The sequence below is a fragment of the Rhea pennata genome, chromosome 4 (assembly GCF_028389875.1).
Source record: "Rhea pennata isolate bPtePen1 chromosome 4, bPtePen1.pri, whole genome shotgun sequence".
NCBI lineage: Eukaryota > Metazoa > Chordata > Aves > Rheiformes > Rheidae > Rhea > Rhea pennata.
In genome coordinates, this window is record NC_084666.1 from 30,232,504 (window position 1) to 30,258,946 (window position 26,443).

At 35.9% G+C, this 26,443-nt stretch overlaps 2 protein-coding genes across 6 annotated transcripts in view; one reads left to right on the forward strand and one right to left on the reverse strand.

Moving 5' to 3' along the window:
• Positions 1-80: 80 nt before the first annotated feature.
• Positions 81-26,443, reverse strand: part of PPAT (phosphoribosyl pyrophosphate amidotransferase) — a 47,919-nt gene continuing 21,556 nt past the window's right edge. Inside the window, exons 2-11 of the mRNA XM_062575621.1 lie at positions 14,223-14,289; positions 10,407-10,613; positions 8,886-8,998; positions 8,622-8,767; positions 7,353-7,425; positions 5,274-5,425; positions 3,952-4,079; positions 3,426-3,647; positions 2,559-2,679; positions 81-1,178 (exon numbers count right to left, since the gene is read on the reverse strand). Of these exons, the coding sequence (XP_062431605.1) occupies positions 1,003-1,178; positions 2,559-2,679; positions 3,426-3,647; positions 3,952-4,079; positions 5,274-5,425; positions 7,353-7,425; positions 8,622-8,767; positions 8,886-8,998; positions 10,407-10,613; positions 14,223-14,289 (1,405 nt within the window). The 3' untranslated portion in view covers positions 81-1,002. The remainder of the gene's footprint in view (positions 1,179-2,558; positions 2,680-3,425; positions 3,648-3,951; positions 4,080-5,273; positions 5,426-7,352; positions 7,426-8,621; positions 8,768-8,885; positions 8,999-10,406; positions 10,614-14,222; positions 14,290-26,443) is intronic.
• PAICS (phosphoribosylaminoimidazole carboxylase and phosphoribosylaminoimidazolesuccinocarboxamide synthase) overlaps positions 16,632-26,443 on the forward strand; it is a 42,436-nt gene continuing 32,624 nt past the window's right edge. For 2 of the 5 annotated variants that reach the window (XM_062575616.1, XM_062575618.1), the window contains exons 1-3: positions 16,632-17,019; positions 21,872-21,958; positions 25,288-25,758. In XM_062575616.1, the coding sequence (XP_062431600.1) occupies positions 16,632-17,019; positions 21,872-21,958; positions 25,288-25,758 (946 nt within the window). The remainder of the gene's footprint in view (positions 17,020-21,871; positions 21,959-25,287; positions 25,759-26,443) is intronic. The other 3 variants (XM_062575617.1, XM_062575619.1, XM_062575620.1) reach the window with 3 other exon arrangements.

The window sequence follows — 26,443 nt, forward strand, 5'->3', positions numbered from 1 at the left end:
TCAAAACTTTTTAAAAACATTTATATTTTCTATGTGACAGCAGTACTGTAGCAAAATAAGAGTATACCCAAAATATGAGTTATATCCTAAGTTGATATATCATCATACTTACTGTTAAGCAAGTACAGTAATTTTATTTTTGATTTTACATTGAAGGTTGACATACAAAAAAGCACACCGAGCATTAGCCCAGCAGAATTTTGGGGGCTTTATCCTGGAGAAAATCTAATGTCACAGGGAATATAAAATCTCTGTCAGTGCCAGGTATTTTTCTCCTTCCACATTCTATTAGCAATTAGTAAAAGCACCCAAAGATAATGCAATGACAGTGGACTTAAAAAAAAAAAAAAAAAAAATGAACACATAAAACTAGAGAGCTGAACATTTGGCTGAACATTTCCCTGAGTCTTTAATTTTTAAAATCATGCTACGCATCATGTGCACAGAATCTGGACATTTACTAATTACAAAAGGCTTGTTAATAAGGACTACTTAGCTATACATGCAAAAGTTAGGTACGTCTAGTCTTAAAAAAAAAAATGCAAGAACTGCTGAGGAAGCAATTTGACTTCAGAATCTCGTATTTTTACTTCACATACCTTTTCATTAAGACTTTGATAATTTGAAATTTTACCACATGATCCATGATTTGTATATGTGAACAGGTCTAATGGGGGTAATCTTACTTTCAGGGCAAGACTGAACCAAAAAACTCTGGGACACCTCCATAATTAAAAACACTTTGGCTTTTAAATTATTTTTTGAGAAAACAGAATGCACAACTGTGCATCACAAACTATATGATTTTGTATTTTTATCTTATATAGTTTTCATCACCACCACACACTTTCTCTAAGTCCGTAAAGACATATTTTAGTAACAGTAGTTAGATGTAATAAGCTTTTAAGTATTACCTAAAATGGAGGAAGACTAATAGTAAAACGGCATCTTTGAAAAATTTCTGTTCAGCAACAGATGAACTGAAGTTCATCCACTAAAAATTCACCATTCCAGCTCTACAGGATACTCTCCAGTAAGACATGCTGTGCAATGACCAATCTTTCCAGCACGTGACTTCTGTGTTTTAAGGCTGTTCTCACTCTCTTTCCTTGCTTTGATGCTTTCTTGCACTGATGATACCAGCCCTTCCACAGAAAGATAAACAACACTGTCTGCTCCTAGAAGAAATAAAGAATTCACTAATTAAAAGCTGCAGTATTGTAGTAAATGCAACATTCTTTGGAAATGCAGTCACATTATTGTATGGAATGCAGGATGGATCAGCTTCCCTGAAGAGAATGGTCATCAGGTAATAAGCATTGTCCTTCTCAAGTTCTTTGTAAGGGAGCAGCCTCACTCAAATCTAGATAAAAGGTTCTGAGCTGAGAACCACAGTTTGTAAAAATGGAAACAAAATCCAAATGCATATCAAGACTCTCGGAACCCCTGTATTTTCACATTTTATTTCAAGTCAGGAGACAGATGTATGCTTGTGTTGCTTCTCAAACAGAACAACCAGGACTACTCCTTACTGGAACTTGGGGGAAGAGAAGATCATCATGTTAAAACAATAGAGTTCATGTGAATGTTCTAGCAATAGGAGATTTTGATAGCTTTTTCACTTTATTACTTTTCTATCATATACTAATTAATTTGTGAATAATTCTCAAAAGTGAAATCCTAGAAACCTGAAATATTTCAACATGACATGATCATTGTTCTGGGGAAAAGGACTTAAAAAAGACAGGAACTCATTGCAAGATTAGGAAGTGAGAGGAAGTATTTACAGAAGAAATCTGAGTTAAAAGTCTTGAAACACACCTATATTCTTACACCATTTTTTAAAGTATTTTTTTGAGAACAGTGTAGCATATAGCACATCTCCTTACTTACAAGCCATCTCCTACCTTCTATTTCAGATAGCCTGATAAAGAACATATTATTTAATGCATCACAAGCAACATAAGCTGTTGGTTCTTTTTTGCCGCTGCAAACATGACTTATTCTAAAGATTCAAAAATGTTATTTAATATTCTTTTGCTAGTTTCAATTTTCATTTCTTTCACAGTGAAATATGCAATGCCATTAAAGTTATTTACATAAATTCTAAATCTGTAGAAAAATCAGCAGGTGTTTACAAATTGAGAGTATATTATTACGCATATCTTAAAGCTGATTAGCTCTCCATTTTAAGACAGATTTTCACGACTTCTATTTGATTTGTGATATTTTGCTTACAACAGCTCATCATTGTAAATCTTCTGGGAAACTCCTCAATGATCAGAAACTTGTGTTATCACACTTTATTTGTAACCTGTGTTTAAACAATTGTTCTAACGCTTTCCATTATTCAGAGAAGCATAATCCACAAACAGTGTTTTTTTAAAAATATGTCGCTGAATTGGTGTGACCCACAGGGAACACACAGTGTGGAAATATATGTCAAATTAATGATATTTTTGTCAGTTTTGCCACTGTAGCTTTGATGTGTTTTTCTTTATTTTGAGGTACACAATAAATTACCTGTAAGTGAAAACTCTCAGAAAAGTAGCATTTACCTATATAGTTTGCAAGGTCATGAAATTCAGGTCTGTTAGCAATGAGTTCTTCTTTCGTTGGAATATTTATTCCCATGTAACAAGGAAATCTTATGGGAGGTGAAGCCACACGGATATGCACCTGAATAAAGATACAGTTTAAAACCAGACTGCTGTGAGCAGAAAGTCAGTGGATCATAACACAACAGCAGATAGAAACATCCCAGTTCTGCAACATGAAGAAAAACCCCACTATCTACAAGTCATAGAAGGGCTAAAGGTAAGATAAAGTTATTTTCAGATGTCAAAACGTTAAGAGAGAGAAAGACATTTTTAGAATTATTTTTTACGATATTTCCCAATGTTATTAAGAAGTCCTATTCTGATTTTGCTTTTCTTCTGTGGCCTTCAATCCTTGCTGCACATGCTTGCAGTTTACAAAGTCAGAACATTTTTGCTCCAGTGACACAGACTTGCGCATTCTATTTCAAATATAAATCAGTTAAAAGAGAACAATGATGTTATGGAGGATTACAGCAAATGCTTGTTTATATCAGTAAGTAGTTGTACTTACCACAGTGCTACAAGTCACACAAATGGCAGGAATACAACACTAATAACTGTTTTTTTGATACTAATCATTTTTCTATTTTCTTTGTCAGTCATTTTTTTGTAAGTGAAGACCTATTCCCCTCTCCTTCATCTCCTAAAAATCTGTCATAGAAAAACTTTTCAAACTGTCATCATAATAAACACATACTAACCATTATTTTTGTATACTTGATCTTTTAAATAAGAAAACAACATACGGTATAAATTAAGATAAAACCTTGTTCTTCACCTTCCCAACAATCTTGTACTTATTATAGTGATTGAAAGTGCACTTACCTCTTTAGCTCCAGATTCCCTTAGTAGCTTTATTATGGGTGAAATGGTATTGCCTCTCACAATTGAATCATCAATGATAACCACTCGCTTGCCTTTAAAATTGTCAGACAGAACTCCAAACTTTTTTGCAACGCCAAGCTGCCTTAACCTCATATTTGGCTGGATAAAAGTTCTTCCTACATACCGATTTTTACAGAGTACTTCAACATACGGTAGTCCACACTATAAACAGGAGACAGTTAAAATAGAATTAATACCTATAAAACTAGTTGTTCTTAGTTGCTGTTTTTTAAAGCAACCTTAGGACTTAGTATAACTTTACAGTAACCAAAAAGCACTGAAAAAGTTTGAAATACCTTAATACAGTAGAATAAAGACAGAAATCCTAGTGCAGATGACTCCATGGGAATACAAAACTTTGACAAGACAACACTCAAATGGGCAATGCCATAAAATTCCATTAATATGCTTACATAAAGAAGTAAGTTTAAATACCCTTGAAAAAATAGGCATCGACAAGGTATACCTTTTGAGCGTAACCAAGAGCTGCTGGGGTTGCAGACTCCGGAACAGTGCTGACCAGGTCTGCTTCCACAGGTGCTTCAATAGCAAGTTGTTGACCACATCTTCTCCTGACTGAATACACCATCTGACCTAAGAACAGCAAGAAATATTTTTCCCTGCCACACATAATTTAGATTTCCTCTTAGTTTGCTGTATAAATTTCTGAGGCAAATTGTAGGTCCAGAAGTCAGTGAGAAAAGCTCCAGAACTAATAAAGTCATTCATATAAAGTCAATTTTTATTTCCTTTCATAATGCTCTAATCTAACATTTACATTCATATAACTACACGGAGGAAAAAATCCAGTTTGCCTTAACCAGGTAACTAAAAGTCTTGTTGATGTTACAAAATATATTTACAGGAATAAAGACGTAGAAATAATGCCTGCATATTTGTAATGTGTGTATTCTATTTTTACATTGTTTCTTAAGCAGACATCCTTAGTGCAGTCATCCTAGATTCTGCCCACCTTGCACTTTGATTCAATTCACAAACTTCACCTCAAATTTGTTAAGGGGATAAGAGTCTTCAGAAGCTTTTAAGGTCTTAAAATCTTTGCAACATGGGAGGGAAACGAAGGTCTTATGGTGAGTTGAGGCATGGCAAATCATACAGCAACAGTAATAAGCAATAGGAGACAAAAGTCAAAACACTGAAGGATAACAGGCTCAGGAAAGATAAAAGGATTTGGGGAAAACTTTTTTTGTGGGGAGCTGTGTGGTACCAATAGAAGCATGTCCACAGACAGCAAAGCAGAGCTTGTCATGTGCAAGAGTCATGGCTAATACCTTGGCACTAGGACAATTTTAATAATGGACTGATGTCTCAAGTACTTAGATAATGCATGGATAATGGATAGTGCACATGTAGTAAAAGCATCTTCGTGAAGTAATCCTTTCTTGCAAAGAAAACACCAAGATAAAGCTGTTCTTCAAATTCTGTTTCATAGTTTCAAAAAGTTTCTAAAGTCTCACAGTTTTAAGGGATATTGTCTCTACCTTGAGTCATCTTTGGGGCTCTTCTTTTCATCCTTTCTGTAACGCTATGCAGACAATACTTCACCAGGGTCATATACACAGACAGGAATGGGAAGCTGATGTTATATGCACCTCCTGAGTTTCATGTCCCCAAGAGCTGCACCAACCCTTTCTGTTGAAGCCCTGTTCTGGAAGCTCATATTCAGTGCTACCCTACTGTGATCACAGATACTTTCCAGAGTCCTTGTTTTCCAGGATATGATCTGCCATTGCCTAGGGAAGAGCTATGTACCTCACAGCTTTTTACCTTCAAAGATACTGTCTGGTCTTGCAAAATAAACATATTCAAAGATGCAGAATGCTGATGGATCTCCCTCAGGTCTTGGTACAACATCTAGTGTTTGGACCTCATACCTGGATATTTTCACAATCTCACCAGGAAGGACCTCACGATAGTACCTGGAAAGATACATACATAACATTTATAAATGTCCTTAACCTGAATGATAGTTTTAAAACATAAGTAGATGCAATTGAAAGGAAAAATATTTTTGAACATCCTAATAATGCCAGCTGGCTACTGTCTTAGAATTTGACCTACACTGTTTAACACACCAAGACAAGTGACCATTACTAAGAAGTCTGAATTAATAGCTGAAAGCAGTAAATTACTACTCCTAGTATGAGATAATTAAGGTATTCTTCCTCTATGTTAGATGCAGTCTAGTACAAGCTTAACTGAGAGTAAATATACTTAAATCATTTAGTCCTGGATCAGTATTAGAGCCATTTTTCTGGGGAAGCTAATAAGCATAAAAGCAATACAATACCATGATCTAGAATAAAAATGGGAGATTAAAAAAAAAAAAAAAAACCCTGCCACAGAAGCCAATAGCTAGTGAAATAACTGCCTAATGGTGACAGACAGCTAACCTCAAATGAAGTAAAATTGAGTAGAAACTGAGAAGAAAAACTGAAATTCTGTCATCTGAAGAAATATGGAAAAATTGTATCAGGTATATTAAGCATTTTTCTAGATCCTTTAATGATCTAGATGGGTAATGATTAAGGTGGGTATTCTAACATTTTTCTTCTATATTCTACATCTTTATTCAATTCAATGCCTTCTTTCCTTTCTCAAGAAGAAAACTAACATTTTGTGAAACAGCATTTTCTACTGTAGCAGTAGAAATCGCAATAAACATCTTCATTGAAAATACACATCTTGATCTTGCTATGCGTACTTTAAAGTAGCAGGATCTAAACCTGCAGATTAAAAATAGACAGATAGATAGATAGATAAGTTAGATAGATTGGCTGTTGCCAATAATTAATTCCTATGCAGATATGGTAGGAGTTACCACAAAAGAACACTGGATAACACAGCTACAATAAAACGCCATCAAATGGAAGAGAAGGTTACAGAAGTGCAGTCGTGTTGTTTTCTGTTTTTGCTTTACATTTCTTTTAACTTTATGGTTGTGGTTTTAATGCAGCTTTGCCCTGGTTTTGATCTAAGGAGAATCCAATTTTATTTAATATCCATTTTTTTTAAAAAAAAAAATCTGATTAGCAATTTGAATAGACTTCCTCACAATCATTCTTACTTTAATTAAGTTCTATTTCACAGTTGTCTTCCATTCACAGACTTTCAAAGATATCTTTTTGTCCAGATAAAGTGCCTTAATGCCTTAAGGGAAAGTATCCCGTAGCAAGAGAGTTAATGTGAATGACATCTCACCCATCTACTGTAGGTCTGTCCACATAAAAACAGTTTCAAGGGCCTGTCACATTTTTAACATCAGGAAGCTGGCTTGTCAGACAGCGTATTCTACAGCTGAGGTTCAGTCTGTGAGCTAAACTGTAATCTTTTCACAGAATTACAGAATGGTTGAAGTTGGAAGGGACCTCTGGAGATCATCTAGTCCAACCCCCACGTGCAAGCAGGGTCACCGAGAGCAGGTTGGACAGGGTTGCATCCAGGCAGGTATTGAGTATCTCCAGAGAAGGAGACTCCACAAACCCTCTGGGCGACCTGTTCCAGTGCTCTGTCACGCTCATTCTCCGTAGCTGAAGTATTTTGTACTATGACAATCCTACCATAAACTAGGCTAACTTTAAAAATTTTTATGGGTTTAAATAATAAGATATAATGCAATATCCATTAAGTCTTCTTCACTGTTACCTTCTGAATATGTAATTCTTTAGCTTCTTTTATATTGTCTGCCATGAAAATAAACTGAATCTAACAAAAAAGCTCCAAATACCCTAATAAACTAATATTTGGTATCTTTGTTATAGATTATGATCATTGGCAATTTGAGATTTAATGTTTAATTGCTGTTTGAGGAGAGCTTTCAGATAACCTAAGATTCAGGGCACTTACTCTGCACCGATAGATAAAAAGCTACAGGATTCAGAGGAGACTACCCAGCCTTCTGTTTCACTGTTATCTTTTCCTGAAATAAAAGATTTCAGTCATAGTTAGATTCCACAATTCTTGCTAACGTTACCACTACACACATTGCACTTTTACTGCAGCGCTGGCTTGTTATGGTTTGGGTTGTGAAGTCCAAAATTACAAATTTTTGCAAGTTCTAACTAGAAGGTTATCATTCCAAAGTTTCTATAACATTATTCAAAAATATGTAAACATCATAAACCTGTCCCAGGCAGAACTGGAAGTGACAGCACCATATTCACTGTTCACAAAGAGAGACAATTCAGATAATTACCTTTCTTATCTCTGCATTATTTCAAACTTTTCTAATTCCAATTCTAGTACAGTGGCTTTCATTATAAATATTTATTTTTGTCTGGAGAAGAAATTCCTTACTTTTCCTTGTACTAAATGTATCAGTGGATGAATTCCTTTCAACTACAACAGATACTGGCTTGAATCCCAGTAAAGAGGATTTGTAAGAAATAAGCACAGGATAGATCAAATCACAGAACAGAGGGTAGGAGTGTTTGTATGCTTAAAAAGAATCTTGGTCTTTCTGTTCTTAACTCAGATCTTTAGCACATACCTTGATGTTGTTATTTCTTTTTATGAAGAGAAATAATCCACACAATTTTTCTGGTGATTAAACTATTAAGTTTTGTCAATATAAAGATTTGCCTTTTGATTACTTTATTTTTCACAAAAATGAGCAGATTTTAATTTCACTTTGTGAAAAATGTTGATTTACTGGCTAAATGAGACACAAAGAATTTCTTCCCATAAAGTGATTTCATAGTGTTCCATTACCATACTAACTGTGTCTGGCAGTACTTGAAAGTCAGAAGTACATTGCCAGTAATCCAACACTTTTCAGCCATCTATTACAGGATAAAGGAAGAAACTAGGCTTCTTCATCCCTGCTTTCTTCTCTAAGTGACTAGAATTTAGTTATATTTTCACTAAATATTTGATGACAGTTGGGCTGCCTAGTTCTGGCTATCATCAGGAAACTAGGATTTACTTTTGCTAGGAACAGAAAAGATGTTTGCAGACTTCCTACAAATTGTCCTTTAATTATCATCACTTTTATTTTGAAATTTCCGAATTGACTTTCACCTCATATAATCTTCTACCTCAATAAGTGCTGCTGTAATTATTTATATCAGTGGCTCAAGGCTCATATTACATATTAAGACTGTGTGTGTGTTTTACCTTTTCCATTCATATCCCCTACTGGAATAAGGCGACCAATGCAGAGTGGACGATTTCCATACGGATCACGTACTGCATAGATTATGTCTTTATGCATTATTAGCAATGAATATGAAGTTGGAGTTTCATTCATCAAATTTTTTATTCTGAAATGAGACATAGGTTAACATAGTCATGTGTCACACAAGCACATGCATGCATTTAAAAAACTGCGTATCATGCTTAGATTATGCTATTCTTTATTCTGAAACCTATCCTCCTCACCTTGCTACCCAGTCTGCAGTGTCATCATTTTCTAAAGGAGGTGTGAAAGCCAGCAGCTGGGTGATCAGTTCACTGTCAGAACTGGTTGACAGTCCTACACCATGCCTCATAAGCTTTCAAAAAACAAAAGAAAAGTGTTACCAGTATAAAAAGCATCCCACATAACACTGCACAGATTTTACTTTAACAATACCTTTGTGCAATGAACAAATGTTTTAAGACATGACAGTTCAGTGTTTCAGGTGATCATATCATCATAAATCAGAAATACATCAATCTTTTTCTGATAAACCAAATATGTAAAATGAGCTGGTACAGGCATCTATGTACAGCACTGCATTTCTCCCTTTGTATCTCATTCCTTTGCTTCACACACAATCAAAACACAATGCAAAATTAATACCAGCGATATTCAGGGCATAAATTAATGTTTGGACCATTTAATCAGCTTTGTGCTGCTGGCTTATTCTGGCAAAAGACATAAAAGATAGAAGAGAAAATACAAAATTATGTTTCTATAGAAAACACAGGAAGAGAAACGATATGTCAAGACACAGTAGTGGTCAGAGCACAAAGGAAAAAAAGGATTATGAAGGGAAGCAGAGTGTGGCTAAAAAACTTACATCCCACAAAGTAAGTTTTGCTGGATCTGGTCAGTCCAATTGTTCTAGACTTATACTTTTAAGGGAGAAGAGAAACTGTGGTGTATCTAGCCAACTATTATGATCCATTCAATTCAGTACACATTACAATTGCTAATTTTTATCTTTAGAAATCATTTCATATTTTCAGATAGCACTGATTCTCCATTCTCCATCTGCATTTCCACTGTTTTCTTTTCCTATCAGTTAATATACTTCTTGCTCTAACTAACGACAGGCTAGGTTCCTTTGGGCATGTCATACATTTGCCCTGCTTCAATGCAAGAGTATGCCCTCTTGTTTATGGATGGTACTTATTACAGAACAGATTACAAATAGAAACATCTGCTGAATTGTAATTTTGTTGATACATACCCTTCCAGTCAAACACACTATAAAATGTGGTATTTGATGGTTTCCTTATGTGTTATATGTCCTAACAGTGCTCATGAATACTTTCACAAGCCAGATATACAAATAAAGACAATATTCCAAACAAGAATATTTCATATTATAATTATGTCACCTTATGGCATCTCCCCTAACTCTAAGCATATGATTTGCTCCTCCAATAGCCTCCACAAATAGAGCTTTTGCAGAGCTTCAAAGCCAAGCTGTCACAGCTGAGTTAGTTTTCTCACTTTATCAATAGGAATATCACCATTAATCTAGAGGATTGGCAAGTTATCCCCTATGATAGTTACAAACGAGAAGTGTCTTTCCTTCTCAGGATTTTTTCTCCAACAAATGTTCTATTTTGGTTATGGTGCTCTTTCACTACTCCAAATGATGTGGTATTAAGTTATCACAAATTTATTGCTCATTGTAGCCTCACACTCAGAAATAAATGATGCCAGAGCCTCCCAAAGGAGATACTAACCTTTCTTCTAAGTCGTACGGCATTTGTTAGTTCACCATTGTGTGCCACAGCAATCTTCCCATGAAGAGTTTCTACAACAAAAGGCTGGCAGTTCTGCAGCTCAGAAATTCCTGAGGTGGAGTACCTTGTGTGGCCAATCCCAAGGTTTGAAACATACAGCTTCTTCAGGCTGTCTGCATTGAACACGTGATTAATAAGACCCATTCCCTTCAGGAGGAAAAGAAAACAAAAAGTTTTGTTTTAGTTTGCTTTGTTTTCCTGGCAAATTCCTCAATGCTCCTCGTTTTTGGTGTAGTGGTAATACAAGCACCTTTAAGAGAAAGACAAATAACCAGAAACACAGGAGAAAGAAACAAGCCAAGTAGGTGTGTCAGTGACATGTTAGATCCCATTACACCTGCTTTTAAATAAAACAATAAACATTTTTGTACTGGGGATTGTCATTGAAGAATCTATTCTCTGAGTAAAAACACTTACTCTGAAAACCACTGTCAAAAGATACAAAAGAAGAGAAATATTGAAAGAAAGAAATTCTATTCAGATAATACATTTTACCATTAGCAGTATATTGGATTTACTTTTATACAGGGTCCATGATAATGTTTACTAGTTCTACTCAGTCATTGCTGCCAATGTTAGAAGTGAAGCTTTTTCCAACAGATTTTTGTTTACCTAAAACAAACTTTTTATGTACCCAAGTTGCCTTCTGTGTAAAACAGAAAGGAGTCAGAACTTTTTAGTCAGCCATCAGGAACTCCTTTGGCAACAAGCACTATTGGAGTGGAGACAATCTAGGAGCAAGAGAGGTCTGAAAAATTGCTCAGAGTAGAAATTAAAACTGCAAATTTCTGCTTCTTCTGCCACCTCTGGAAAATACTTACATCCTTCTAAGCCCCAGTTTCCCTATCACACAAGATAACTGTGATGCACATGATATTACACATATAAGTGATAATACTCTTCTAGCATCTTTGAAGATACAAAGATTAGAAGAGATTTGAAAGTCATGCATGGTTCAGAACCTCTACTGTAGGTACAATAATAAGATAGTGGGATGGGAAAGGAAGGGAGAAAATACTCACTAAATACTGTTTGAACTTGGTAAGTTGAAGAAAAAGAAGTGTTAGGGCTGAGAGAAAGTCAATGAAAAGTAAAGTAGCACTATGTAAAAGGTCAGAAACAAAGCATATTTGATATAAGAGCATTATAACAGCATATATATATTTGAAACGAGTACATTTCTGCTCTCTGCATTAAGGAAATACTGTTGTGGAGTTTTCAAAAGTTTTAAATCCTTTAAACTCTATGTGTTAAAACTAAGCTCTCCTCAGAGCTCAACCAAAACACCTTAAAGAAAGCCAAGTTTCAGAATATTTTCTTCTGTGACTGCTACAGTCACAATGCCATATCAAATGTCATCTTTCTCCCACAGAAAGCTAGCCTAAATTCTGTATCATGTGCAACTATACATACAGAATGCAACTGTGTACTCATATTTAGGCAAATTTTATACTGTTGGGAGATCTGGCAATTCACAGGTCTGGTATTAATGGATGTAGTGTTGCAAGTGTTGTGTTGTGTTAAGTGTTGCAATGCCTTAAACAAGTAATGTCACTTTAAAGCAGATATGCTTACACAAGCACATAATCTTTAAGATATGATTTAAAATAATCTTTAAATCCTCTGATTTAGATTGTGCTGGTATGAGAAAACAGATGTGAGTTATGCCAATCTATACAATTTCCAGTGAAGATAATTCTATGTCAGTAGGCCCAGTGCATGCCAGAACATGGCGAACAGCTACTTTAACAGATTTTTCTGTATATCCAAGTGTGAAACAGTCAGATCAAGTCTCTTTCCTACAAGTAGAGCTGTGTCCACACAGGAGATTTAAGTTTTTCTACATAGTGAACTCATACAGCTGTGCCAATAATGCCTTATTACACAAAGCTAGCTGAAATGCTCTGACAGACAAACTTTGATTAGTCCTGCTTGCAGAGTTTAAACAAAGTTTAAAACAAAGGATTTTGTGCTTTGTCAAAGGCTATCAAAGCCTGCCAAAGGCTAATAATCCATTGCTGAAGGCTGGAAACAACTGAAAGAAAGGAACACATACCCATGTCTTAGCATGCTATAGGTCGCATTCTCATATATGTATTAGTTTAAACAGTTGAAAAAGGCGAGTTTGCATCAATGCACTGGATTATAAACTGACACTGTGAGAAATAGGCACTTTTTCCATTCTGTTGTCTCTGCTATGAACAAGAGACAACTGGGGTTTGCAGGACAAAGGAATACAGTAGCATCTTAACTGCTAACATTTTTTACGAATGTTTACAAATCAGAGCCCTAAATATATTTTTATGAGTGTAGCCAACCCAAACATTTGTTAAATCACCACTTCTAGGATTAATTTATGTAATATAAATTACACTCCACATGCTCTTTTTTACACTGTGGTTATTACAGTTTTTAGAAGTGCTGTAGGCAAGAAATGTATTTCAGGGATAAGAGAAGCCACTGCAGTCTGCCACTCTTATAAAACCAAAGCTGATACGATGAGATAGTCAAATAAATTCTTAGCATGACAGCTAAGTATCTCAGCACAATAATATGGAATCACTACAAACAATTACATCATCTGCCGGAAGCTTATTCTGAGAACTACTTTTTATTAAGGGACGGAGGCAGCAGCCTACTTTAAAAGAAAGCTGAATTACCTATAAACCTTAAGGAAAGCTGAAGCTCAAGCTAGAACAGGAATGAAGAACAGATACTGCAGTGCTGAAGTGAAAAAAACAGCATTTAAAGGTGAGAGAGAAAAGGCCGCAAGCCACAGAAAGAGGAGTGAAATTTCTGAAGTAGGAACAAGCATGACATTTTGGGAGACAAGATTTTGCATGAGGTATTGAACAGTCACACATAGATACACATACTTCTGCCACAAAGCATTTTAACTCTTGAACTGATTTCAACAGTTTAATTATTCCTCCTTCGGCACAAGTAGGTCTGCCCTACCTCAGGGACGTCAGAACGTGAAGACATAGCTCAGTTCTGGCTGTGGTCAGAGAACATACCCTCTAGCAAGAGTTGCTCCATGATGTTTCTTGACACAGTTGTTTTCAATCCTCTGCTCTTTCAGAATGGAACAGGCTGATGATTATTTTTTCCTGACTACATTTAATACAGAATGAGTAGAAATATTTCCAGAGCATGTGGAGCAGAGCATTTTCGTGGCATAACACATTCACAGGCTATGGCCATTTTATTTCTCTTAACATCCTCTGGAATTCTGTCAGCTTGAGGAAGATTGGGTGACCTTCTCAGACTTCCCTTCGATCTCTTATTTGGATAATTTTTACTTATGGGTAAAGTAGCTGCCACTTTGTTGATCTTCACTAACATACAAATTAGTCTCAGATCCATGTGCTTGTGCACAGACTGCAAATATTTCTCTTTTCTCTTTCTGCACAAGCTGAAGCAGTAAATGCTTCCAAATTTCCAGAGTAAACACCTTAGGTGCAGGATGACTTTAGTAAGTAGTTTTTATTACATCAGTAGGCTGATCTGAATACTTCTGTTTGTTTGCCACTGTGTGCATGGATACACACAGCAGAACGTTGGTATATGCATTTTAGACATGCACTTAAGACAAAAAATGGCACAAGTAACACAATTAGAAACTATCACTGTGACCCAATCAGAATAGTCCACAAAAACATGTTACTTCTGCCTTTCGAATTACTCTAATTCCCAGGTAAAACGAACTTTCAGCATCTCAGTTGGGCATCTCCAAAACATATATTTACATTTTACCTTATGTACTTTGAACGCCTGGGATGACTCTCCATCACTTGTCACAATTCCAGCACTCTCTTGGCCCCTGTGGACAAAACACAATTAACGTAAAGCACTGAAACACTTAGAATGAAATGCTTTAACACAGCATGGATCAGTGGGTTTTCCTCTATTCCTTACAACTTGGAATTTTAAAGCAATCTAATTTGTTGTTTTATTTTTACAGACTTGTAATCAAAATTGTGGTTTCTTGCCCATGTTACGCTTTATTTTAAAACAGTCACATAAGGCTTGTGCTTAAGCCCACTGAATTCAGTGGAAATCTTTCCATTAATAAGCACTGGCTCAGGCTCTTATTGCAGGCCAATTTCAGTGTCAGTATAAAGTAACAGCAGATGCTTAATCTGAAAAGCCACTTTGCCATGATAGTTGTCTGGGCTCCCACTCTACTTCTGTTATTGTTTCTTTTGTGTTCATTCTTTTTTTAAAAATGGTGTTTTCGCCTAAGGGAATGGATTATTCCTTACTGCACTTCAGTGAACATTTACACCTATAAAAATGTGTACCCTTTGATAACAGACTTAGGTGCTCAGCCACATGGATTATCGGGCACCTCAGTTTCTGAACCCAAGCATAAAGTCTGCTCTACTCAATCCTAAAAACTGAAATACTGTACTTATGGCAAATGAACCTCAGAGTGCCAGTTGTGCATGATTCCGTAAAACTGCTGTGACAATGCCAGCAAGTGTTACACAACTGCCCGAGTTTTATAACACAGTCCTCATCCATGAAATATATGTTTTGCAGACTGAAATTCTGTAGGTAACAGTGCAGGCTGCTTTATCTTCCTTTAAAGTCTTCCTAAAATAAGGCAAAGTGTTACTTCTAATAAAACTGCTGCTATAGTCCACTATTCCTATAACATTCACATGGACTTTGGTGGACTGGTAAACTCCCAGTTTGTTTTCGTATAGACAAAGTTTTCACAATCCTGACACAAGAATGTCTAAATTGTTTAGTGGAAATCAGTTAATAGATCAGTTTTTCTTATAATAATGATGGAAAGGGAAAGATTTTTTCTTGGAAACTTAGAATATTATTAGTATATTAGAACAAGATGCTATTCACATGTTAGACTGGTTTGACTGTAATTGAAATTGCTGGAATTACTTAGGATAAGCAACAATAAAATTGCGAGCAAAAATCTACATAATAGATTCTAATCTACCACTGAACGTTTCCATTACAAACGTTCTCTAAGACTAGAATTCCTGTCTTGGTTACTAGCCCCCGTTGCATGTAAAGCAAAATTTTAAAGAACATTTGCTTACAGAAAACAAAACAAAATAAATCTCATACATATCTGAACAAATTTACCCAGTTACTGACACAGATAATCCTCAGGGAAAAAATTGCAGAAGTGAGGACATTCTTCCTAAATTCAAAGAAATGAGTTTAGTATGTCTATCTATAAACATAAAGCTTGGTAATAAAACTCAGAAGTTGATGTACTGCATTCAGGAACTTTTAATTCAGTTTTTAATATTTCAGACAATTTCTATTTAAATGTTGACAGCATTCCTTTAAATATCGACAGAATCAAACAGGATAAAGAGAGAGAAGCAAACATCCCGAACGAAAGGCCTTTTCAAGTAATTAGATTATATCTTTATTAAAGTCCTAAGGAAAGACAATTAAGCTCAATTTCATTATTAAGAAGCTTATATAATTTTACCAATTAAGTGAAGTATGCAAGCTTTTTATTAACTCACTAATAATGAAGGAAGAGTTAAAATGTATCTATATAGATTAATTTCAAAATAAGAGCATGTGTACCTATGTATATAGATAGTCATTCATGCTACTACAGTATGAAATATTTTAACTTGCAACTTATTCAGAAGTCTCAGCAATACTATCTCAAAATGTTACCCCGCTGGGAAACAGAAGCTGCTACAATGCCCACATGGCTCAGTCCCTGCACTTCATTCCTAACAAAGGGCAGGCACAAGAATTTTTTTTAAAGGAACAAGATAGTGCAACTCTCTCTCTCTCTCTCTCTCTCTCTCTCTTTTTAACTTTCATTACACATAGTGATAGTGTTAAAACCATTTTACACAGCAAGGGTTAAAGCAAACATATCTAGCTGCTGTTCTGCTCATTTTCTATCGCACAGAAGGTCGCCTTATCTTAATGCAGACACTAACACTCCTTAGCAATCATTTGTGCCTGAGCTGCTTTATTTGTCTGCCTCTAATACGGAGCCTGCTTATTTGGCAGTTTCTCAAGTTACTCCCCTCAGGCAGCTTGAGCCAGTAAAACTAGATCCTTTCATCTCCGTGGAGCTTACTGACAACCAGCCGTCTGGTTTCCTAGGAAACAAAATCTTGGCTAGAAATAGTGAATCATTTCCAGGTCACTTTCAACATGGAGAGTGGAGCAGGAAAGCATTGGACTGAAGAGGAGGTTAAAGCCTTGTTAAGCGTCTGGTCAGAAAAAAATATCAGAAAGCAACTCCATGGCACCCTGAGGAATAAAGGAATATTTATCTACATTGCTAAAAAATTACAGGAGTTAGGAGTTTGCAGAGATTGGAAACAGTGCCGTGCGAAGTATAAAAATCTGAAGTATGAATACAGAACGGTTAAATATGCCCACAACTCTGGAGATGTCACTAAAACCATGAAGTTTTTTCATGATCTGGATGCCATATTGCGATATGAACCTGTCACACAATTAGCAGCAGAAGAAAACGGCAGGTGTTCTGCAACTGAGACGCAGCTGAACACAAGCCCCACAACAGACAACACGCAAGGTAAAAACTATTTTCACTTCTATTTTCTGTCTTTGCTAAAAAAAAATAAAATCTTGAGTTTGCTAGACTTGAAGCTGAGGTTGCACAGCCTCAACAACGCTGCTAGAACAGTAACTGACTTGATGCACTCCTCACAGAGGGGAAAAATGTTAGCACCCACCAGTGTTGAAGTCTGTAAATACAGCATAATTTTAACAAAATTATATTAACTGCTTGTATTAAAAGCTCACTCAGGACCCACTGGTGTCACGGCTCAGGCACTAAGCAACTAGGTTCAAACATTAAATGAAGAAATGCTACTTTTTTCTTTGCCATTCAATTGCAATACAAAGCTTTTCTTAGAGCTCAAATTCAGAGAGAAACATAAAAAATTAAATGTTGAAGCTGTGATGATTTCTTTGAAAATTATTTATGATGTAACTAAAATTTCTAATCAATTTTTATTCTTTTTTAACTGAAAATTTAGATATGACGACCAAATGTAAATTAAATTATTATGTAAGCAATTCGCTTAAATATTTGAAAAACAAAGATGTTTACCAGGATGTTTAAAAGGGGTGTTTAAGAACTTCACATTAAAAAGTGTAATGTACTGAGCAAAGTAACACTGCTCATACTGATCTCCATTTTAAACATAATATTCTGAGACAAGAAAAATAAATACAAGTGTTTTTATTCTGAAGGAATTTTTACCAAATTAGTTGCATCTCAGGTTTTGTTCAGCCCTCTCTACATACATATTTAGGCTGTACTTAATGTTTCATTAAGGCCACAATTCGCTATTTGACACTCCAAATCTCCATCTCATATCCCAAATGTCATGGAGGTCTAAGCCCCAATAATAATTATGGGTACCAAGATAATATGGCTAAAAAGAGATCTAGAGAAATTCAAAGCTGAGCCTAGTTTGTTCCCAAAGTATGTACAGGTTTACATTAACTGAGGATTGTGGATCTTTTTAAGAAAACAGAAAACATTAAATTAGCATTAGGGGAGATTGCCAAAGGAACTGAAAGGAGCTGGACATCTAGCTTTTGCCCTTTTACTCTTGAAAGTCTCCTTCTACAATGCTGTTTTACAGCTTTGAGAAACAGAAATTGACATTTTTCATACTTTTCATTGTTTATCTTAACCGAAGAGCTTGCCCATAATGTGTCTTCACTAATAGAAAGTGTCTAATCTGTCTGAAGAAATTTAAAAATAAAATGGTAATTTTATAATTTTTAATGCATGCTCTCTGCACTGTATTTTGCAGCTGCACTCCATTTTTTTCAACATGCAGAACTGAGGACCAAATCTTTGGCTAATGCAAGCTGTTACACTTCAGAGAACTGCATGAAACTAGGAGAGCACCCATCATCTCAGAATCTGGCCACAGATTACCCTGTGTGCTTTGATTCAGCTTGCCCAAATTGTTAATCCTAATTCTCACTTGTCTTGGACCTCCAGCAAGTTTAAGTCAGAAAAGGTTAATTTCAACTGTGAACCTCAACCTAGAATAGTAATAAAAAAAAATTACTCTGGGTGAGAGGCATTTAATTTTGAAGCATTGGGACAATCTGTTTTTTAAAGGTGATAATCCTAAATTAAATACCTCATTTTAGTTAAATGCACAAGTATTTCCAATACTTCATTAAAAAAAAAAGATCTGTTTTGTGAATAAACAGAAATCAAATGTAACTAGCTGTAAGAATACAACGCTAATAGTAAGAATTCAAATGTGAAGATTCTCACAGCAACCGTAATTCAGCCACAATGAAACCATATTCAGATATAAATGGCTGCAGGATACATCCCTAACAAGAAGCAGAGAGGATAGCTGTCAGAACATTAACTTTCTTCATTTTAAGAATATAAGTCAAGGAAGTAATGCTGTATGAGAGGCCCAGTCCTTTTCCTATTACAGTCAGAGTTGCAATGCCTATTAAGGGGAAACTGTCAAGCTCAGTATTTAGAAGTGCGGTTCTAAGGCTAAAATGGCATTTGTGGCTCTGCAAGCTGATGTCAAAAGTTTTTCATGGGAGCTGATCCGAACATAGCACTGCCACAGAACAAAATGCCATTCTCCGCACCGCTGGAGAAAGCCCACTATTTCGACTACTGCAGTCAACCCCGCAACTGCCCCACTGCCTTGAGGAGAAATGGGACTGTTCTCACGCAGGTATCTTCCACAAGGCAAAAAACCCAAAGCGCATCTGTGTCCTTGAAAGTCCGCTCCTGGGTTTCTCCCTTTTGACCACAGAGCAACACAGGAGAGGAGAGAAAAACGCTCTCTTCCTTCTTTAACGAGAGGTTGAGAAGCCTTATTTTGACAGAGCTGAAGGAGCCAAGGATGCTAAAGCTTCTGACTTGGATGGGAGGTGCAGCAAAACCAAAATGTTATAAATAAACCAAGAACTATGCCAAAACATTCACAATATGCATATTTCATTTAATTAGGGAAAGTTAAGTTATACTAATTTGTTTTATTTGAAAAACATAACAAGGGGCAGTGAAAGCTCCCAAAGACACTCATTTTTTACTTTTCTGCTTAGCCTCAGTCTAAATATTCATACCCATCCCTACTCTAAAGCCTCAGAGGGAGCCTTGGGGTTTGGTTTGCTGATTCTCTTAGCTACTGAGAGAATGCTGGGGAGAGGGGAGGAAGGGAAAGGAGGGAAAGAAGAGAGTACTCCTGTGGGACTGAACTGTAGATCTCTAACATGGAAGGGTTTTGTATCTCACAGTTTTCTCTTGCAAGTGTAATTGAAGAAAATAGTGTTTTAAAATGATAGTCCAATCTCAGGGCGAGATGTCTCAGGACAAACTAACTAGCAACACAAACTGACTCCCACCTTCTTCGTCAAAAGATGACCCTTTCTGCGTAAAGCATATACAGCCAGTGATGTTCATGTTATCTTCCAAAAATACACATTTTCAGATGCAAACACACAGTCTCACTTATATGATCATTAAAAAAGATAAAACTCAATATACTCACTTCTCTTAAAGTCAGATTTGGTGTTATTCCAGTAATCAACAACCAAGAAAATCCCCGTAATGTGGTGGTGCTCTATGACAGTATCATTGGTTGGAGTCCAAATGAATGATCTTATTTTGTTAATGTGCTTTGATTAGTTTTAACTTTTGAATTTGAACAACAAAAATAAAGCTGGCTTAAATAATTCATGTTAAGTAGTCTATACTCTCTTATATTTTTCTTTGTGTTTAACTATTAACATACTAGCCGCTTTCCCTGCTCTTTGCTTTATAGCAGCAAATGCAGAAAAAGTATCAAGTGAGAACAGAAATAAACCATAATAAAAATATTGTCATGTGTACCAGCTTAGATAGCTACCAGAAACGCAAAAAAGATCCTTCAGCAATGCTGGCTTGAAAATGCTGCTCATTTTCCATGTTTGGACTTTCACATTATATCTTTACAAGTATTTTATATACATATTTTATTGAATAAGGCTATGCAAGATAGACAAATGAACTGTTTTCTTGCTTTTTTTTGCAAATATTGCAATACCATTTTGTGTTAACTTATTCATAAATTTTAAATTGTTTCTTTTTAAATATTACTGCGTAAATAGCACTGCTTAAGAGCAGCTATTCATTTTCACTTATCAGGACTTAAAAAAGAAACTTGTCCATCACAATGCCCGTGGCACATTCAGTGGCACTCCAACAAAGAATTTGTTCCTCCTTTTCCATAGTTTGCTTTGCAGCTCTTGAACAGATAAAAGCACAGCAGTGACGGCACAAGTACACTTTTTCTTCCGTCAACTCAGCTCCAGGGGGTAACAGCCTCTGCCAGAGAAACAAGGCAGACAGCCGAGGGCAGCTACAGAGCAGGACATTTTATCTATGGGTCATTCTGAGTCTTGCTGAGAGTTAGGGGAATTTAGAGTAATGTTTTCAAATGAACATAAATGTAGTTTTCAACTTCACCTAACTCAGGGATACCACATTCCACGTAACTGCTTTAATAATTTCCTTCTTATGAACTACTGCAATACAGACCTGATTCTGGCTCTGATTTTCAACCTACCTGGTTGGAACTGATAGTAACTCCCTCAACATACAGTGAATCATCATTTCAAACCTTCTATCAACATGGTATGTTGAACACAGTATACCATAGTAGAATCATTTAAAACCATCTGTTCTCTGTGAAAATTAAGCTGATTCAGAACCTGACTTATATCTGCTGCTTTCCAAGCTAACATAGCAGTTCCTACAGTATTGTTTTTTAATCAAATGAAGGAACACTATACTGTAAAAAGCACTAGCTGAATTGAGCCCATTACAAATACATCTGTTCTCTAGCCAAAATATTTTCCCACTTTCCTTTTACCATTAATGAATTCCATAGATTTCCAGGACTCTTTGCAGAATGTTCTTGTCTTCTTCATGCACTTCTCTTAATACTCTTCTTGGAAAAAAATCATCGCTATATAAATAATATATATCTGAATCCATGTGCAAAGTAATCTGAACCTATGTGTGAACTCCACATTTATTTGTATGTCTCATACTTTACATTATCTATTTTCAAGCCATACTTTTAATGCACAGTCCACAAATATTGAGAGTCAAAAAAGCATAAACAAGTCAACTAGAATCAAGTCAGTTTCTACAAGAATTTTAAAATTATATATACTTTTAAAAGGCTTCAGAAGTAAGCATTGAAATATTTTATTTTGCTTTTTATAACTTCTGTCCCCTTATGACTAACAACTCTGTAATTTCCAAAATTATTTTGCATTTCAAAATAATCTCATTGTGTATGGACATTTTCAGTTAAACTAATTTAAGCTAATTGAGTCCATACCTGTTTTTCATCTAAAAACTCTTTCCTTCCCAGGTGAAAAATCAGTTTCTTTAGAAGATGATGAGGATGCTTCAGGAGATCCACTACATTTTATGTCCCATGTCAGACCAGTTCAACTAGGTATAGTATGATGGTGCAGAGAGACAGAACAAAAACTAAAAAGCGACATGGCTGTCACAGCAGTTTCTGCTAGCTTGAATATGCCATCATTCCGTTTCTGATCAACACCACTTTAAAATGGTCATACTTTCGCACCATCACCTTCCCATTTTTTAGGACTCAGCAGTCTAACACATCAACAGATAGTGACCACTGTATGCAACAGAACCACTACATGACCACCTTTCACACTCAAAACACATCCCATGCTATAGTTTAATTGTACTAACAACACTGACGAAATACATAAAAATACTTTGCGATATGCTAGTGTAAAGCATTTCAAATGGTAGTGTGTGAGGCACCTACTAACTTGTGGCTTTTCTCTGGCTCAAGTAATTTCTGCTAAGAGTAAAAGGCCTGAGCTAGGACAGAGATGCAGTGGTCAGACCTCTACTATTGAGTAATTCAGACCTGCAATAGTCTAAAAGCAATAGCATCCGCTTCCCTTGCAAGGGGTGGTGAGCAATGCTTTAGGCCCACCAAGCATACGACTTACCTGGGAGCTGTGCTGCTACGGTGCTTTTGCTGAGGAAAGCCATTACAGAGCAAAGGCACAAATCTGGCAGCCCAGAAAGAGGGAGCAAAACTTAGGTGTGAGCCCTTTCAAGGGGCTGCTAAAGGAAACAGAGAAACCTGAACACAATTTAAGCAGCAGTAGGTAACTAGCTATCTTATTCCTTGCCTGGATGAACAGCAACGCTTTCCAGGATTTCTGAAGTGCTTTTTCTATTTTTGACATACCTGCTAAACCCTACCATACATTTTCTCCGAACCCAGTTAAAATTTTTGCTAGAGAATCTGCAAGGTGCCGTATTCAGAGAGAAAACAATGTCCCATCTAATGCTATGGCTTTTACAGTGCACAGTACACCCCTTTGAAGAGACAAGAGTCTCATACAGAATTTTATATTTACATATATATATGTGTGTAAATATATATATATAAAATATATAATAATAATAAATATATATGTATACATTTCTTGCACTAAGTACCTGAATCAATATTTACAGGAAAATGCCTAAATCCATGTTGTTCATGAGTGCTTTTGCAACACCCTGCCAAGCAGATTTGTTTGGCTTTCTAAAAAAAATCATTACTTCTGAGAATACTGTTTTATACAAAGCCAGCAAAATAACTTCAATTGCAGGGGCTCTCAAGCATGCACTGGTACTAAAAAGTCCTTCCTTGTGCCTTTTTTAGTTTTTAAATTTCAGGTACTATTTCAATTGCCAGTGGAAAAAAAATGCTAAGCCCCTTATATCTATGTTGCTTAGTATTTTGGGTTAATTTCAGCAGATTTCCCAACAATTTTTCTCCTTTTGTCAAAGCTTAGAAAAATATCAAAAAATATCAAGACATCTTTCAGACAGAAAATACTGGATATCCTCTCTGAAATGATTTTAAAATATTTTAAAACTAACTAGACTAAAATACATCTGAAACATAAACAAAATTTTCAGTGACTATAATTTTGTTTCAAGGTGGGTAAAATACTTTGAATCACAACATTTTTAGAAGTAATGAGGAACAAAAAAAGCAAACACTTTTGACCATGCTCTACTTACTCTGCATATAGTAGATCACATGAGCAATCCACTGCCTCGTTAGAATCTGTACAACCCAATATCCACAATATTGGATATATTGTGGATAAATTGGGAGGTGAGCTCAGTTGCAAATGAACTTATTAACAAGAAGTACTTGTCCAATTAAGAGCTAAGGAAACTTTATCCCTCCCAGATTATCCCATACTCTATGGCTTTGACTGAGAAACGCAGAGCTAGTTGAGCACCTTCCACATTCTTTTCTTAGGCCTTTTCTCTGGTCTCCATGGTGAAAAATAAACCATTTTGGAAAGAGTTAGTTGAAATAATCCCAGTAGCACTGAGTAGAGACTACATCAAGCTTATCTGATATTGGCAGCTGTCAACCTTGGCAAGTCCTATGGTTGCATTCATATGTGAACAAGCATTTTCTTTCACTCGTTCAGGAAGAAATGAAGAAAGCATAACTGATACGTCACCTGAAAATTGCCTTCCTCAACAACCTATCAGTGAGCTGGCTTCACTGAGTGAGCTTCAAATTAAGGCAGGACTAACAAGAGAAAAGTTGTTATCTTTTAGTACAGCTTTTTCACAAATAGAATGAATTCTGGAGACTTGCAAAGAGTTACTACATCTATTACTATACTGGGGACAAGTTTGTCCCCGGATAGGTTATTATACATAACTGTGCCCCACTGAATCTGTACGTGGAAGCAAAGGTCAAATATTTCTGCCACCACAGAAAGGCTCAGTGACTAAAAAGTATCCAACCTTCACAGCCTGGCTCCTCTTTTAGAATAAGACAGTTGCAAAGGCATTTGTTACCTCAGTGTGACTGCAAAAAACTGTGTCACTTACTATGCACTTTCTTGTCTGCTCTCTCTGATAAAGCACTGAAATTGTTTGAAAGAGAAGCATTTTTTTGCCTAGATTTAAAAAATGCATGGGAAGGAACTTTCCCAACTAATCTGATGATCAGAATGAAGTCTTTAAGCAAATTAATTATTACAAACAAGTAAATCATTAAAAAAAAAAAGACTGAAAAAAGTCAAAAGAATTATTTTACTAGTTTTGAAGATTTTAATTTTTACTCAAAAATTAATTTTTGGTTATTCAAACATTAGTTTTTATACTGACCTGCATGGAAAAAGGGGGAGGCTCTGTTCCATGAGGACTAGGCTCAATATTGCACATATTCTTGCGTGACAACACAAAAGTCTCCCTTCCTCAGCTCCCCACCAGAGGTGTTCTTAGAATTAAGGATTAGATTCTTCATGTCTTTGCCTGGTTTGAAGTGGTGCATGTGTATAAAACCAAATGTATAACATGAATGTAGAAGCTTTACAAGCTTTTATGCTAGCGTCAGTGACTCAGAGCCCAGTTTATTATTGTGTTAATACAGCACTTTGCATCATTCGGATGACAGTCTTCTCCAGACTAATCTCTCAATAACAAAGTAGTTAATCAGTTATTCTCAAGTATATTTCAAGTAAAAGTTCAACGTATTTGGGAACAAAAGAAAGAAATATTCCACTCTAGTTAATTAAATGCACATGCACTATCTTAATATAATTTTCAAGAGAAGAAAAAATGATGTCTTAATTAACAAAATGCTGACAAATACCTTTACTTTAATGCCATTTTTTGTTCCATATTTCTTTGGAGAGAAAAGCCATTAGGAAATAGAATACTTCATTCTCATTCTCTCTGTCCTTTCCCCACCCCAACTATCTAATGCAGGTAACCTGAATCTGTGTCTCTCCCCTACCCCACACGATGCAGGTAATCCAACGTCAGCTTCCAAAACACCGACTTTTATTCCAACAGTAGCAAACGAAGGAGGAAAACACTGGACTGTTAATGAAGTCAGAGCTCTGATACGCATATGGTCAGACAAAAGTATCCAGCAACAACTGGAGGGGACAGTGAGAAATAAAAGAATATTTGAACAGGTTGCTGCTAGACTTCAAAAGTTTGGAATTGACAGGGACTGGAAGCAGTGCAGGACAAAATATAAAAATCTGAAACATGAATACAAGAATGTAAAAAATGCCCAACACTCAGGGAGTACAAGCAAAAGTATGAAATTTTTTACTGAACTGGATGCTATTCTGGGGCACAGCACCATGGAACAAGCAAGTAAATCAAATAATGATGAAAGTGGGAGGCCTCCAGAATGGACTGAAGCAAAATCAGAAAAGGACTGCATAGGTAAGTACTTCAGCTACCCCTATCATTTAAAATTTTTAGCTTTCCAGCACTATGGAGACCCTAAGCTAACATCCCCCCCCCCCCCAGAAAAAAAAAAAAAAAAAAAAAAGCCAACAAGCTAGTTTAAACGATTTGCTGGGGAAGGAAAACACTGAGTGGAAACTTACTTGTTGGATCAGTAGTTTATATTATAAGGTAATCTCTGACATTGAGTAGTTGCCTCAAACAATTCTTTTTTAACAGAACTGAGAAACAGCGTAAACTTGCAAGAGAAAAAAAAAAAGAGATCAACATGTAGGTCACAAGAGAAAAAGATATAAAGAGACCAATCCAAATTAAAATCATGACAGAAGAGAATGTTTCCAGCTTAGATAAAAAATGGGTCACAGAAATGGTCAGACTATGTGATTGGGAAAATGAAGATAATGAGCAAAAGAAGTCTGTAGTGTAGACATTAGTTATATATTGACATTTAAACTCCCTTTCTCTTATAGTTCCAAATAGCCCCACTCTACTGGCCTTTGAAGCAAGACTCCCAAATCCATGAGATAAATGATTAATGTAAAAATAGCACAAAGCATAGCACAAAGAATGCTAGTGGAACCTGCATTTATCTTTTGTGTGGTTATTGATGGATAACCTGCTAATGGATTGATTAATGCAGAATTAGAGTAGACTGATGTAC